The 17,183-nt window shown below is 39.5% G+C and overlaps 1 protein-coding gene across 7 annotated transcripts in view; it reads right to left on the bottom strand.

Annotated features, from left to right (window-relative positions):
- Positions 1–17,183, bottom strand: part of SMARCA2 (SWI/SNF related, matrix associated, actin dependent regulator of chromatin, subfamily a, member 2) — a 182,680-nt gene that overhangs the window by 110,298 nt on the left and 55,199 nt on the right. For all 7 annotated transcript variants that reach the window (XM_024200169.1, XM_024200168.1, XM_024200174.1 and 4 more), the window contains 8 exons: positions 12,245–12,298; positions 10,878–11,008; positions 10,617–10,677; positions 8,368–8,468; positions 7,837–7,984; positions 4,796–4,959; positions 2,979–3,045; positions 2,228–2,338 (listed from right to left, as the gene is read on the bottom strand). In XM_024200169.1, the coding sequence (XP_024055937.1) occupies positions 2,228–2,338; positions 2,979–3,045; positions 4,796–4,959; positions 7,837–7,984; positions 8,368–8,468; positions 10,617–10,677; positions 10,878–11,008; positions 12,245–12,298 (837 nt within the window). The remainder of the gene's footprint in view (positions 1–2,227; positions 2,339–2,978; positions 3,046–4,795; positions 4,960–7,836; positions 7,985–8,367; positions 8,469–10,616; positions 10,678–10,877; positions 11,009–12,244; positions 12,299–17,183) is intronic.

The following is a 17,183-nucleotide window of genomic DNA, read 5'->3' as shown; positions in this document are numbered from 1 at the left end:
ACTGAGGAGGCTGGAGCCGGCGTCGGGTGCTCCAGGCCCGATGGCTGCAGCGCTGCCTCCATCAACAACTGTTTCAAGCGAAAGTCTCTCTCTTTATTTGTTCTAGGCTTAAACGCCTTGCAAATCTTACACCTCTCTGTTTTGTAGGCAACGTAGACAGGAGTCGTGGGAGTCACTAACCGGCATGGGCTTGCGGCACGTGGCGCAAACCTTAAACCCCTGGGCCTGCGGCATACCCCGTGGCCCAGGGTGGGTGCTGGAAGCCTCCAAGCACCTAATCTATTAAATGTCCACAACAATAGAATGCTAACGAACTGATAGCAGCTAAGTACTCTAAAGCTAATGGATTGCTTCTCCTACGAGAGCAAGAGGTTGTTCCAACATCGCCACGGACAGTAAGAAGGAACTGGAGGGGGTCAGGCCAGTGGGGGTATATATGCACGGCGCAGTGGCGCCGCTCAAGCGGGGCCCCGCCAGCCCAACAGGTACCGCTAAGGGGAAAGTTTCCGATGCTCGTGCACGCAGTGCATGCATACTTAATGTGGAATGGACGTGAACAAGCACTCGAAGAAGAAGAACAAGTTAAGAATTACTTCGACTAATTAGAAGTCTTCAAGTCAGCAGGGCCTCATGAAATGCATCCTAGAATACTTCAGGAACTGACTGAAGAGATCTCTGAGCCATTAGGAAATATCTTTGAGAATTCATGAAGAATGGGAGAGAGACATAAGAACTGGAAAAGGGAAAATATAGTACTTATCTATAAAAAGAGGAATAAGGACAACACAGGGAATTATAGACCAATCACTTTAATTTCAGTATCCAGAAAGATAATGGAGCAAATAATCAAGCATTCTATTTGTAAGCACCTAGAAGGAAATATGGAACATTCAACACAGATTTGTCAATAACAAATCATGTCAAACCAACCTAACATCCTTCTTGTGAGTGGTGGGAAATGGTAGAAGTCACATATTTTGATTTTAGTAAGGCTTTGAAACCATCTCATATAACCGTCTCATAAACAAAACTAGACAAACATAGCCTAGATGAACCTACTATAAGATGGGTGCACAACTAGCTGGAAAGAGTACTCAGAGTAGTTAGCAATGGTTCACAATTGAGCTGGAAGGGCACATCGAGTGGGGTCCTGCAGGGATCTGTTTGAGTCTGGATCTATTCAATATTTTCATAAATGACTTGGATAACGGCATAGACAGTACACTTATAAAGTCTGCTGACAATACCTAGTGGGGAGGGGTTGCAAGCACTTCGGAGGACAGGATTAGAATTCAAAATGATGTTGACAAAACTGGAGAAATGGTCTAAATTAAATAGGATGAAATTCAATATGGACAAATGCAAAATACTACATTTAGGAAGGAATAATCAATTGCACAAATACAAAATGGAAAATGACTGCCTGAGAAGGCATACTGCAGAAAAGGTCTGGGGGTTACAGTGGGTCACAAACTAAATATGGGTCAACAATGTAATACTGTTGGACAAAGCGAACATCATTCTACGATGTATTAGCAGGAATGTTGAAAGCAAGACACGAAAAGTAATTCTCCCACTCTATTCAGCATTGATAAAGTCTCTACTGGAGAACTGTGTCCAGTTCTGGGCACCACACTTCAGGAAAGAGGTGGACAAATTGGAGAAAGTCTACAGGGGAGCAACAAAAATTATTGAAGGTCTAGAAAACATGACCTATGAGGAAAGATTGAAAAAAACTGGGTTTGTTTAGTCTGGAGAAGAGAAGACTGAGGGGGACTGCGGGGGGAGAGAGAGACACACACACATGATAGCAGTCTTCAAGTATGTAAAAGGTTGTTATATAGAGGAGAGTGATAAATTATTCTGCTTATCCACTGAGAATGGGACAAGAAGTAATGGGCTTAAATTGCAGCAAGGATGATTTAGGTCAGACATTAGGAAATGTCTAACTGTACATGTCATTAAGCACTGGAACAAATTATCTAGGGAAGTTGTGGAATCTCCATCATTGAAGGTTTTTAAGAACAGGTTAGACAAACACCTGTCGGGGACAGTCTAGATAACACTTAGTCTGGCCTCCAGTGCAGGGGACTGGACTAGAAGCCCTATCGAGGTCCCTTCCAGTCCTACATTTCTATGGGTAACATAATAAAAGTTTCATGCAAGACACAGTTTGGTGACATGGAGGAGGGTTTGCAGTTAAGAAGTGAGAGAAATCAATTTTTACCTTAGCAAGAATGTGTTTATCCTTTATTATGTATTCGTAAGTAGTTAAAAGAACATTAAATTTTCCACTTCGAAGCTGAGGAACAAGTGAACGACGCATGGCAGGTGTCCCCTGAAAGAGAAAAGAAGAGAAAATAAATAAAGGATGAAGAAAATAATTGTATATAGTCCTCTGCTATTTCTTACAATCATGAGTTAGCAGAGAAAAGGTGTTTGTATGAGTGAGTTAAAAAGCAAAATCAAACAATGTATTTGACATATTCCAGATCCCTTCAGAATGGTTTCCCCAATGAAGACCATGGGAGGGAGAAGAGAAGAGAAAAATTACAGTAACCTCATACCAGGAAACTAGCTGCTGGACTGCAAAGCTCTGTTTATATGGAAGTAGCAGCAGTCAGTCTATATAGTCTCCTTGGTAACTGCTTGACTTTATAGGAATAATTGGAAACACAGTAGCCTAACATTAAAGTATTCAGCAATATACAAAATGTGTCTTATCATTTGTATTACTCTCATCAGAAACTTCACAATATGATCATTAACAATTTTCTTCTGCATTTCACCATTTGAAAAGAATTATGGTTTATTATAGTAATCTGTTTGGGATGATTAACTGTCACTGTTTAGTACATGATGCACATGACAAAACTTTACAGCCAAACAGAGTTTACAGATTAGCTTGGGAAATGAGGAAGAGGAGGGTCTATTTTTCACTCTTTCAATTTTGTACACATAGAGAAAGCAAATCAAACCTTGTAAGAAATTTTCACCACAGAAGGAGCCCATTTGTCAAATTCATATGTCCAGTTGGATAAAGTCCTAGGTAAGAGATTAAGAATATGAACAATTCAGTATAATACCTAATTATATGTTTAAATCTAAGGTATTATTTATAACTTTGTCACCTTAATACCTCTTTCACAATGAAAGCTGAGTCCCCAACAAACTTCTTACTTACACCCACATCTTTGCCTTGAACATGTAGACTAAATTTTAAAAAGAAAACATGCAGATTTTGATATGCTATATGAGCCATCTTCATTTGAGATGTAGGGGAGAATTGATTTGGGGAAAATGTCTTTAAGTTTTATTTAGAAGTCTGTTTTGGCCCTGATTCAGCAAAGCACTTAAGCACATGCTTAACTTTAGGTTCATGTTAACACACCTACTAAAAAAGCTAGAATAGATGGATCTGCACAGAAAAGACATATCTGTCATCTCATGCTGCTCAGCTGTAACACGTAAAACTTGCAACTTCTCAGATATAGCCCCACAAAGTCCAAGGTAAAAGGTACCAGTGCTGTTAACTTGTGATGTTGAGCTATTAGCACCCAGCACCACTGCTGTGTCAGTCAGCCACTTATGTACCTTCATTTTTGCACTATGTGATTTCAACTGTACTGAATAGTCTTAAAGAAAAGCTAACGGAACTGGTAAAATACTTCAGGTCTGAGCTCCTCCCCTTTATAAAACTTAAAAAAAGACAACAACAAGTACTTTAAAAACATCAAGTTTCAAGTCTCCATTGTACTCTTGAAAATCGATTGCACCACTTCCTTCCCCTTGGAAACACTGTTTTAATAACAAGGCTCTCTCCCCAATCATGCATTTCTTTTTATGTTTGAGCCCAGCATCACTAGTGTCGGTAGGATTGTACACAGCTCTGGAAGTTAGTTAATGGTTGCTGCAGCAGAGCCAGAAGGTGGGGCACTTCAAAGTAGACCACATAAGGTATAATAATAATAATTAATATAACTTGTATTGCGCTAACACCTACAGACACCACCAAGCCCCAAATAACTGGTAACTTTCTTGGTAACTTTCTTAGCCACCTTCTAATTAGAATGCCAAAGCCACTCCACAGCCAGTTGTAAGATATGTATCACTTAGGGACAAAAAAACACTACAGAAGTTTTACAGTACTCGATAATGTCTCTTTAAAACAATCTGTTTCAAGAAACCAAAAACCAGTTCCTGCAGAGACCAGAGTAGAGCACATTCAGAAAAATCACAATAAATAAAGGGAACAAAATAAGACAAATAAGAATACACTGGGCAGAGGTTGGAGATCAATGGTTAGGGACAATAAGCAACTCCACATCAGACAGTTACTTATACTATACTTACAAGAAAATCCAGTGTTGTTAAAGCACAATTACCTAATATTTGGTGGGGTGCCTTTTAAAGATCTAATAATAGGCTGAAAGTAGCACTTTAAAAATTGAACAGGGAAAACTGCAGCATGTAATATAAAAGAGAAGAAAGGTACATTTCCTCTTTTGTGGATCACGTCAGGAATAAGTTACATTGAATAAGAGATACCATATAGTTGCCTGCTGAGTGGACAGCAAAACTAATGGAACTAAGTGCTTTTATCATCCATCTGGTCATCCTCGCAATGCCAGACAATCAGTGTGGCAAAATAATCAAGACTAGATTGAGAGTATATACTCAATGTAGTCCCTCTGCGTGCTTCATCTCACCATTAAGTGAAAAACAAGTGAGTGCTGCTAATAAGCCAATTTGCAATGCATAGAAAGATAACAGTGGAATGAATTTCTTTACTTACGAAAGGGGAACAATGATGAGATAGGGGCCATTGAGTCTTTTGTGCTCCATCAGATACGTGATGAGTGCAATAGTCTGTATGGTCTTTCCTAGCCCCATTTCATCAGCTAAAATTCCATTCAAATTGTTATTATAAAGTGAAACCATCCATTCCAGGCCCTGGATCTGAAATGAAGAATAATCGCTTCAATTATCTGAGAGCTGCACAGGTAATTAATTCTAGTATTACTGAAGTAAGGCTTTCACTTCACTTACTGCTTTGGTGCTGGGTTTCCTTCAACAGTGGATGCACTGGGAACCACCAGCACATAAGTAATATCCCATCATATCTGCATGAAAGTCACTGCTGATATTTAGGTCCAATATGGACCAAGCTTCAGAGTTCTATTTTGTACAAGCAGAAGATTTTTTATATTATAGGCAGAGTTGGTAGCAATGCCTATAGTTGAGGTTGCCTAATACTTTCCATTACAAGACTCTGTTTTTCATTTGCTTACAACTAGAGTCCTGTGTTTTTTGCAAATGTGAAATAACACAAAATAAAGAAAAGCATATAAGATGAAAAAAAGCCTCTAAAACTCACCTACAGCATCAGCTGCTGCCCTGTGCGGCAGGCCTGGCTCCCCACTCCAGGTGTTGTGACCCAGCACATGTCAAGCACCATTCAAGGTTTGTCCCGGCCACTCCTCCATCACAATGGCAGAGGGGAAGCTGGGCCAAATCTGCGTGAGCAACATGCACCAGGTCACAACACCTGTAGTGGGGAGCACAGGCGCTGGCTTCCTCCTTTTCCCTGTGGGTGCTCAACCCTGCTCAGTCCCAGGCCCCTCCTCCTTTCCACCCCTTCCCCCGAGCACGCCCTGTCCCAGCTCCTTCCTCTCCCCCCAGCACTTCCTGCATGCCGCAGAACAGCTGATCGTGGCAGGCGGGAGGGGGACGAATTGATCGGCGGGGCCACCAGCGGTGGGAGGCGCTGCGGGTAAGGAGGAAACTGGCTGCCATTTTTTTTTCCATGGTGTTCCAGCCCTGGAGCACCCACAGAGTCGGAGCCTATGGTGGGGAGCCAGGCCCAGCCCTGCAGGACAGGATCTGCTGCTGCGACGTGTGTGAGGAGGGCTCATTTTGCAATACCAACCCACAGGGCCTCTCGCTCTCCTCCCCCAGGGGCAGGACCTAACTCCCCCACCACATGGCTAAAATGGATAAAACAAAATCAAACAAAATTCCCGAAAAATAAAATGAAAAATTATAAAAAATAAACAGTTTCGCAGGATTCCATTTATAACTTAGTCAAATTTGAACTGTTCAGGCTGAAATATTTGCAAGAATGAGATTACAGAAAAATATACTGTGTTGTCCACAGTAAAAAATTCTTACAACTGCTTCATTGAGAAGCTCTACCATTCTCCATACTCTGGAGAGGGGACTCAAAATTTGGTGGAGCAAAGACTTGAAATTTGGTTATGGGGAGGTGACTGTCACCCTGGTGTAGGGATGTGACTTTTGTTGTCCCCATGAGAATTCATCAAAATTTGGCCAACTTATAAGTCTCTGGGGGGGGAAAAGTCATAGTTCACACATGCCCAGTAGAGACTTAGTGGAGTTTAATTGCTACATTCTCAGTCTTTACTGAGCCCAAGAGCTGCAAAGGCTGAGCAGGACTTTGTAATTTCTTTGCCCAGCTGCAGGTGGCTGCTGTGGCAGCAGAACGAAGAACAGGAAGAGCCACTCTTGTGTTCTCCATGGCCCACAGGCAGCATGAAGAAAGAGGAAGTAGCCTGACTGGAATACAGAGAGGGAAGGGGCGGAGGGAAATAGGAGCAGAGTGGTTCAGGGAGAGAGACAGAGGCAGAAGGCTTTATATCCACTAAGGCAGACTCCCCTCAAGAACCTGGGATTGAACCCAGGATTCCTGACTCTCACCATTCCTCTATTGTCAGCAAATAGCTCTGAAACTCACTGGCAAAGTGTGCCTCAGCCCCCACTTGTGCTGGTCCACAGAGAGAATAACACCCTACTTGCTACAGCTGCCAGTGACAGCATTAACTCAATCAGTAGAGGTCTGTGCTATGGATCTAGGCCCCAATCTGACATGCTGGAATTTCTGGGTTTTTAGTTTGCATTTTTAAAAAACTACAAAAAAAGAATTTTTGCAAAGTCGATCACTGAAAAGTTAGGATATGTAAGAATTAAGGTTGCCCTTCCTTCTAGTGTTCTATGAACACTTTAAAAATATATATATATATATATCTTCACATCATCCTTGCTGTTTAGATAAGAAAGTAATATTCTCTATTTTTCAGGCAAGGAAACTGAGAAAGAGCCAAGTGATCAGATTGAAAACAATGCTGACCACCTTCAGCTCTCAGTAATCTGCTAGGGAACTACAGATGCTCAGTGCCTCAAAAAAATCAAGCCACAAATGACTTTTCAGAGGCCACAGGGAGTCAGTGGCCACAGACTACGCAAAGGTTCCCACACCCGAGTCCTATCCTCAGAGCACAATTCTCTCCATAGCCAAGCCAACAGCATCCAGAATAAAGAGGTTTCTGGATTCAACCGGTTAGTGCACTGAAATATTAGGGTGGCATTTTATAAAAAGTACTTCACTAAAACAATAAGCAAAAACCCAAACTGGATCACTACTGTTCTCCAATGAAGATGATAATTACAGGTACACTGAGAGCTGATATTATTATACAGGTGTCATGTGTGACATTTCCATTCGGAAGGCAGAATACAATCTTCTTTTCCAGACAATTGTTTTCTACCCAAATGGATATCTTGTGATTCAATGCAACACAAATCTGATCCACTCAGAGATGAAAGCATTTATTCCTACATACCTTCCTAATGTGCATAAACTTTTAAATATTATATTATAACATGCTTTACTCAATAAAAGCATATTATACAAATACCTGGCCATCATTATGCAACAGTGCAAAAGTCATGTATAAAGCAAGGGTTAACTGCAGGATTATAGCTGGCCATAAACTGGATTTTACAATTTGAGAAGGAAACTCCAACTAGGTTTCTTACCTGATAATGTTTTAGTGATCCATTAATAAGAAGAGCAGACTGTTTCTCCACCCTCTCAGCGATTGCATGAGCGACTGTATAGTAGGACTGAGATCCTCTAGCACTATATTGCATACTGTATTCATCATCCACATCTTGTTTGGCTGTCCTAGAAGATAGGTAAAGCAGAGTTATGATGTTATTCACACTATATCAATTTGTTCAGTGCTCTGAACCTTCACTTCTTATTCAAATGCTCTTAATAAAAATAGGGGGGGCAGGATAGCTCAGTGGTTTGATCATTGGCCTGCTAAACCCAGGGTTGTGAGTTCAATCCTTGAGGGGGCCACTTAGGGATCTGGGGCAAAATCAGTACTTGGTCCTGCTAGTGAAGGCAGGGGGCTGGACTCAATGACCTTTCAAGGTCCCTTCCAGTTCTAGGAGATAAATAAATTAATGGAGATGTCCTATTAGGTAACTCAGCTAAAGTTAAAGATAGGGTGGAGAAATTCACCTCCTACCCCCAGAGAAGGCATCCTAAAGTACACTCACTCAATGATCTGCTTAGCATCCTTCTCAGAAACGTCTTCACTGTTAGGATCCAGGAGTATTTTCTCATCTACTTCTTGTCTACTGGATTCCTCATCATCATCCTACAGAGGAGACAACAGAAAAACAGGAGAGGGGACAGAAAAATAGGAAAGTATCATTTTTCTTGGTCATAACATCAGCCAGACTTCATTCAGGTTTTTATCAACAGTTTTCATTGGACACTGCTTTACAACAAAAGAAATCCTAACGAGAAAGAGTTATTGACATCTCTTCTCTTCTGTCGACTGCAACCTTCTTGCTGTGATGTAAGTGAACCAAGGTAAAACTGCAAAACACTTAGAAAATGAATTTTCCCATTTTAATTCCATCATATTTGAAACATCTCTTCTTTTCCCATTCATTGAGTAGATCATATATATACCCTTCTTCAAAACATACTGAAGATTCATAACATACACTCTATTCATACAAAAAAGCCAATCAAACTGACAAGATCCACTAGGTCTGAGCTGTTTTAGTGTTTGATATATTAAAATTGTCTTTAAATAGATTACACTTTTTGTTCCTTATTTATTATTTACCTTCTTTCCAATTAATATTGCAGATGATGATAAATGGACTGAAAGGTTTTCAGATCTTATTGTGGTTTCTCCAAGAATCTCTGTTCCCTTGAAGTAATGCTATTTTGTAACAACTTAAATTCTTATCAGTTAAAACAAATATCCCTATGCCTCCTGTAGGCAAACTACTTTTAGAATGATTTCCCCCTTTCTTTCTGCTTGTCACAAAACTGTACCAGAATTATAGGCACATCCCTTTCTACACAGAGAGTAGATCTTATCTAATTCTACATCTATGTCTATACTACACTACACTCAAGGCCGAGTATTGGGAGGTGCTGACAGCCCTTACCACCTACTAAGGTCAATAGAAGTTATCACTTTCATCACCCCCATAGAGTTAGGTTATTAGGTCTCGATCTGCAAAGTCTTACACACATGCTTAATTGGACATACTGTGACTTCACTGGGACTACTCATAGTACATAAGACTAAGCCGGTGTGCAAGCCTTTGCAGGAGCCACACTTTAGTGTGTATTGTTAAATCAAATGTAAAAAAACAAACACTATTTTAAAACGTACACAATGCAATTCTATTTGCAACATATGTAGGCTGAAGAAATATCAACTAAGCATAATCTTAGCATCTTGCAATATTTAATTCAGGACCCTGCCAATATTTTCTGATTCTAGATTAAAATAGGATAAAAACAATATTCAAACAACTAACATGCTGAGTGGTGAGTGAAAATTCCACCATATCACCACTGCCTGCAATCCACAGAACTAAACGGAAAATATTTAGAGTTGCCTCTCCAAACACAAGTGGCTTATTTTTAAATATTTAATTTAATTTAAATAAATAAATAAATAAATAAATAAATAAAACTACTCTAAGGTGAATTTACCCCCGCTACCATCGTCACATTTGCAGTAACTGAAGTCGCATTGGCCTCCTTATCCCTAGAGCACACCCAAGATCTGGTGATACAAGGTAGACAAATCAACGTATACTGACATGTCATTGCTTTAATCAGTCCCCCTTTACAGTCTGTTGCCTGAAAGGTCACAGCCAACTACTCTCATTGAAAGATTACCAAGAAGAAAACAACAACAGCAGCAGCAACAACAAAATCAGGCTAAGTTGCCAAAAGCTTACATTTATCTATAAAAAACAGATCTGTGTATGTGTTCTACCAAATGCTTTTAATACAATTTTGCTTATTACTGAATCAAACACTTGATTACCACAAACAGCAAATTTGTCTGTTCTGTCCTCTTCCCCCTAAATTGGTGGCTTTTTAATAATAGAAGGATTAAGAAAGTATGTCTCTTAATAGAAATACAAACCTAAGCATATGGAGATAAAGTGGATTTGACAGATACAAGGTATCAGTTTATTTGGAACAGAGTCACCATATCTCCTGTCATAGAATATTGTTATCAAAAGGAATCTCCTTGTTTGTTCTGAATTACGATTATAAATTACCAGAAATGGATCACATACTCCTCTCTCCTCCTATGTTGCACTAAGGGCTAGTTTTTCTTGTTGGCATTATAGTCCCTCCAATTGTTTTCACGTGTTGCTCCTTTCCTTTATGAGATTTCCCCGCCCCACTTCTCACCAGAGAGAAAAACAAGGTTTTCCCCTCATATGCTCTTAGACATGAAATAAGTAAGTACACATACCTCCTCCTCATATTCAGAGTCACTCTCCTCCTCACTGTCAGACCTAGGAGCTACTTCATAGCTGATCCAGGAAGACAAAAGGATAGGAGGTTAGAAAAAAAACACCACTTAGATTCAATATGTTTCCAAATCATTTTATAAAGAGCTGAATAAATTAAATGAAATAAGGTTGGGTAATGAAACAATATTTCTCTTGTTACAAGTATCAAAAGAAGTGAAAGTAGTTATTAAAAATCCTGTTATGTTTATTTAGCTACTTACCCAGGATTCATTTCTAACCAAGCATCCAGCTGACTTGCTTTTGGAGCTTCTGGTCCAAGAAGAACTTTGCCTGTTTCAGTGTGAGTCACTTTGACTGGAAGGTCACTCATCTGACTGCTCTCATCAATGGGCTAAAAGTGAAAGCCAATGTCACAGTATAAGACATCTGGACTTTCTTTCCAATAGCGACAATGACAGCAAACAACAGTTTGAACAGTTAAAGTTTCAAAAGAAAAACAAACTGAAAACCACAGCAAAAGTTTCTTGGTCAGCACCTGGGCCAACAGTAGGTCACAATATCTCCACAAGTATCATCCAAAGGCATATCTCAATATTAAGTGTAACTGAATGAGGAGACTATGGAGCCAGAAGTATTTACTGGCCTCTCTGAAGAGTTTAGTGTCCAAAGAACATGATGGGAGAAGTTTTCATTTGCAATTATTTCTGACAGACAAAGGAGCCATCACAACACAGCACATTTTATCCCATACTAAGAAGGAAACGGATGTGCTTGTCCGATGTAGGCTTATTTCCTACTAATGTGATAATATAATGTGCTATGCTTAAAACCATAGTTGACAAATAAACTGTGTACTACACAAAGTCTTGGATCTCAAGAAATCCACTTTTACATGTAGATGTGCACAAGCTGAAAGGGATTTTCAGAATACTCAGAGATATATACAATGCTCCAGAGACTAGGCTTCAGATCTTTTTTAAAAATGGCTTGTACGGGAGGATAGTTAAGCTGGATATATGTTCTCCTGGTTATAAAAATGGATCTTTTTAGGCACTTCTGGGCATAATTTAAGAAGGAAGTTATAGTGACAGTGCATCCTATCTCACTGCAAATCCCTGCTCTAGGGACCTGAATGGAGTGGGCCACAAGTCTAGAATACAGATTAATCTATTACAGCTAGTAGGAGCCATAGCAAACTTTGGGAAAAATACAGGAAATCAAATTACTTTATAATAAGTTAAATGCTCAAATAAATGCTAATTTTATATTTTGATGTTCATTTTATTTAAAATGACCAGATCATATTTTATAAAGATAACCTGGGATGACATATTCATCATAATTCTACAGTATGAGTTCCAAACACACTTTACTTATACTGTGAAATATTATAAATTGTGTCAATGTGTATTCATAAACTATATCTGCAAATACCCATGAGCCTGATCCTGCGACCCTTACCAATGCAAGTAGTTCCACTGTACTTAATCCCTTGAAGTCAATGTGATTATTTGGGCAAGTAAAGGTTCTGGGATCTGGCTCCTTGATATTTAACAACCAGCAATAAATAATGTGATTTATTTAGTAGGATCTACTCCTTTGAGAAAAAGGCTTTTAAAATTTTTACCTCTCCATCAGGACCAAGATCAGATCCCATTCCCTCTGCATTCTCTTCTGCCTTCTGAAATGAAAACACAGACAAAGATGTTACGTTCAAACTAAGATGAGTATAACCAAGCATGAATGATAAAATAATTTTCATATGTTTTGCTGTTTGTTGTTCCTAAAACAGCTTTGGCTTCCATACTGGAATCTTAGCAAAAGCTATTTCACTCTGAAAAGTGACTAGAAATGGTATTGTGGGGTTTCTGTTAAATATGTCTCAATAATTCCAGATCAGAGTCACTCAATTTACAATAACAAGACTGTAGGGCTAGCAGATAGAAAAACTGACTCCCAAGTCAAACTGGAATCTACGCTTCCCATGCATCACCACCAGTAATAAGCATGCTGAAAGTCAAATCATGCCTTAGGCTACCCCACTTAAGGCAACAGGGCAGCATGAGGGTCAGTGAAAGGCATGATTTGCCCCTGCACTTAGAAATTGGCTAACAATTCTATTCATGATGTGCAAGAAGAAACAGAATCCAGCTCCCTCTCCTGTTGCAGTGTTGGCTGTGCACTGCTAACAGGAGTATAATTTTGCCTTTGTCACTACAGAAAGCAGCAGATTTCACCTAAAATGCACAGGAAGAAGATCTTGTTAGTAAAAATGGGCTATTTTGACAGTCACTCTTTATAAGCTAGCACTTATTTTAAGTAATGTGTGTGTTTAGATGGCAATGTGGGCTAAAACAAGAAAAGCTAACTTTTCTTTTTATAATTATAAAGACATTCAAGATTTATCTATCCTTCTGAACACTATGTTTACCCATCCTATCCTCAAATTGAGCCTGTTTGTTCAGCAGATTCTGGTGTTTCAAAGGAGTAGAAACTTCGAAGAAAGAAATAATGGTAGAAATACCTAGGTAATACCATGTGGGGCAAATTCTGCTCTCACACCAGTGTAATCTCAGTTCAGCCCTCCCGGGCAGTGGCTATTTGTGTTGACAGGAAGAATCTGAACGGTGCACAAAGAGGAGAGTTTACAGAAAGCAGGGAACAGGGTGATTCATGATGGCATCAGGATGATTCATGGAGGCACAGGTTTGACCTGGACTCCTCAAACTGCACTGGTTGACTAGGTTCTCCCCCACCCACTTGAAACAGTGTATTGGGGTACACCTGGAGTGGAAATGCATGATGGCAACTGTGTGAGGAAGATGAATCAGTAGATGGGAGTGGATGGAAAGAATGAAATGGAGAATTTAAAATTGTGACCATGTTATTTATGGAGCACCAAAAATTTGCAGACAACAAGATGACATGGTCCCTGTGCCAATGAACCTACAATGTCAAGAGACAATGCACAGATTGGAGGGATGGGCTGCAATAAAATGGAAAGTGACACCACAGTGAAGTTTAACATGAGTTTTGCCAGTCTACATACATTTCCTACTGACTACTGAGAAACATTTGTCTGAAGAGGGACCAAGCTCTACAAGTCTCTCTGGACGTGTTTTAAGGAGTTACTCGGAGAAAAGAGGATCAAGGAGTGGTTGCCAGGCATCGGTGGCTGCATGGAAACAGAGATGGAGACCAGAGCGAGAGAAAGGCAAAGATGGTGGTTAAATGCATGGCTTGGGGGGGAATGAACAGTGTAAACAAAAAGAGATAAGAGCAGACATGTAGACAGGAATCATCATCTTACCTAGGAAGAAACTCTTTAATATTTATATGGTCTTGATCAACTCATTAAAGCCAATGAAAAGAGACCCACTAACTCCAACAGGAGGCCTTGCACAGCACAACAGATAATCAGTCACTAAGCCTCAGTGTCATACACTATATAAAGAGTAGTTTGTGCACAAGATAGCAGAGCCATTTACAATAAATGGTTCCCAAGGATTTGGATGTTGAGTGGAGGAAGCAATATGTAAATGTACTGGAAGAAAAAAATTTATTGCTAGCACTGTGCAAATCTATTATTTAACATTTATATCGTGGTAGCATCTATAATTCTCAGCCATGTCACAGTCAACTTAGGCACAGTAAAAACATATAGTAAATGAGAGCCCCTCCCCACAAGACCTTGCAGTCTAACATAACAGGTAGATGAAACAAGCAAGCCAGCAGGATGATATACAAATAAACAGGATTTTTTAGCATAGACTATCTGTGTGCACAACTTGCAGCCAATCAGCAGCAGTAATTATAACTTAACACCTGCCAAACTATTATCAGATGGCACAGATGCGCACATTCAGGATCAATAAATTACAGCCTACATAACCAGAAAACTCTCCAGATAGGGACAGAAACAACAATGAACCTAAGCAATGGTCCTAAAAGAGGGTATTCCATATTGGTTATTCAGTTATGCCACAGACAAATAGAGGATGACTTGAGGGGCGATGACAATTGTATAGAACTGAAGTATTTTTTCTTCATAACTATGGCTGAGAACTTCAGTGGGTGTAGTGGGACTAGGAGAAGGACTTGGAAACAATGTCCATCCTTGACAGCCAGTGATATGGACTGTTTATAAAGAGATGCTTCTCAGCTGATCTCAGACACCAATATGCTTACAGAGCAGATGTCCCATTTACTACTTCATAAAGTAATGCCTCATCTTAGCTACGCTCCTGGTTATTCTGGCTCTACTCTACCTGCGTCCTCACAATACAAATGGAAAGCTGTGTACATGCAAACATATGAGAGGGCAAAACAGTGACACTCATGTACTTCATACTGAAGACATACTCTGCCTACATCACATATGTGCTTGGAGTATTTGAGAAAGTCAGCTACAGTCCTAAACAAAAGACTACATCATGAACTTCTCCCGTCTGTTTCCCTACCACTTGTACAGTATGAACTATCTACAGAACTTGAAAAAATCTTGGGCTCCTATCAGAAGCAATTCCACTGAAAGTGAGTGACCCAGTTCTGCACTTGTTCAACAGACCAGAGCAGTTCAAAAGGAGCTATTCCAGACAAGTGCAGAATTATAGCCAGAAAAAAAATCCAGAACCCTATTTCCCCAAGAGCACAAAATGGATTCTTTGTAATCAGTCTGGCCTCTTGGGTAAATAGGCTTCATTTCCTAATTATAAATAGTGAGGCTGAAAAGAAGTACTTCTGCACCATCCACTTCATCAGTGTTCACCCTTGGGAGCAAGCCTAAAGGACTCTTGTCCTGCTCCTATGTAAGAATGGAATACTTAATTATGTTTTTAATTGATTAAACCATATTTTCAATTGATTAGGTAATATAAGAACAGAGGTATCCAAAGTATATGGCTGAGAAGCACAATGACAACTTGCTGGGTGACTGTGGGTCAAACTTAAGTAACAAATGAAATCACAGTTATAAATCAAAGCACAAACACAGCCATATTTATTAGGACTCATCTCTTTCTTTATAGATGAGCAAAATGGCTTGATGGCAGCGTTCACTAGCATGAAGAGCTGAAGATGATCAGGGTAAAGCACAAAATTTTACTGCTAATTTTCCTTTATGTTTTGAGCTGGGCAGAACACATTGCATCAGATATTTATGGTCTGTCTGGACATGATTTTTCAGCATTAGAGACTTATGAATGCATTGACATCACCAGAAGATGCTCTCATCTGAGCACAGACTTATGCTAAGAAAATACTGGAATAGGGCCATTCACAGATACAAATGACACAAGAGTGTCAACAGAAATACTAAGAAACACTATGTTTATACCACTGTATAAGCCAAGCACAGTGATGCTGTGTGATATCTGTGGGGAGAATTGTGTGTGTTAAAATCAAATGCTGCTCTTGCCATGACTGTAGGCCAAGTACCCTGAAATCTGATTTTTATTTTGATTTTAAGATATTGCCTCCTCATTTCGGAGGGCTGTGGGCCCTTTCTGTTTTACAAAAGAATTCTTAAAGAGGCACAGCTGACATTTTTTGGAGGGGGACGGAGGGGAGGAAAGGGTACTTTTGAGGTCTGTCATCCTTAACATTGTCCAGTTATTATATTTTGGTGCTTGTTACTGTACTTAGCATGCTCTTACTCTATGTGGAGAAACCTACGCAAGCATTTCAAATTCTGCAAGGGTAAATTACTAGGAAAATTAGCAGGTGCACTCTTTGTTTATGCAGAACAAGCAAATAAAGTTCTGAGCCATTATTTCTTCTCTCTCATATTAAGCAGACGCATACCATGAGAATTACAGATAGTCATCTAGAAAGTCATCTTGTCCGTCCTTCAAGGTATGAAAGGAATTGAGGGGTCATGAAAATACCAAACTATTATTTAATGACTTCACTTACAGAATTATTTTATTAAGTAAATAATATTGCTTAACTCCCAGCCATACCCTCTCTGACTAACAAACAAATGTTTCATAGCATCCAAAGTGAATTTTAAAAAGGCTTATACTAAATGGTCAGAATGCAGACAGAAAACAACACTATTTCCAGGCTATCTATTTGCACAAAATGGGCCTAAACAAAATGCTCTCTCTGGCTCTGTCCACTTGCCCTGTCAACTAAGTATAGGACTGAGCTGAGTTCAGAATTGGAAGGTCCAAGATAACTGTTCAGAGGGCAAACTGGCTGCAGGTATCAAGAAGGAATATTCACTTTTTGTGCCTCCAGGTGAAACACTGCACAATTAGCAAGCACTTCATGGTGGTGTTTTCAGTCTCTCTCTGAAGCACATTATTCACTGCTAAAGCCACCTGATTTGATACACTAATGGTCTAGTAGTTCACTATGACAAATCCTATGTTACTACAAGAGACAAGGTAGGTAAGGTAATATCTTTTATTGAACCAATTTCTGTTGGCATAAGATAGCCCTTCTCTCACCTTCCCAATCTATAGAATTTAAGAGACATACACTTTATTGCTAATTGATAGTAGGTTGGTTAATTCTTGCCTATTGAATATTTATTAATAAATCAAGTTTATAACCCAGTAAAA

The sequence above is a fragment of the Terrapene carolina genome, unplaced genomic scaffold (assembly GCF_002925995.2).
Source record: "Terrapene carolina triunguis isolate 2854851 unplaced genomic scaffold, T_m_triunguis-2.0 Scaffold113, whole genome shotgun sequence".
Lineage (NCBI taxonomy): Eukaryota > Metazoa > Chordata > Testudines > Emydidae > Terrapene > Terrapene triunguis.
This window is presented reverse-complemented; position numbering and strand designations above follow the sequence as displayed.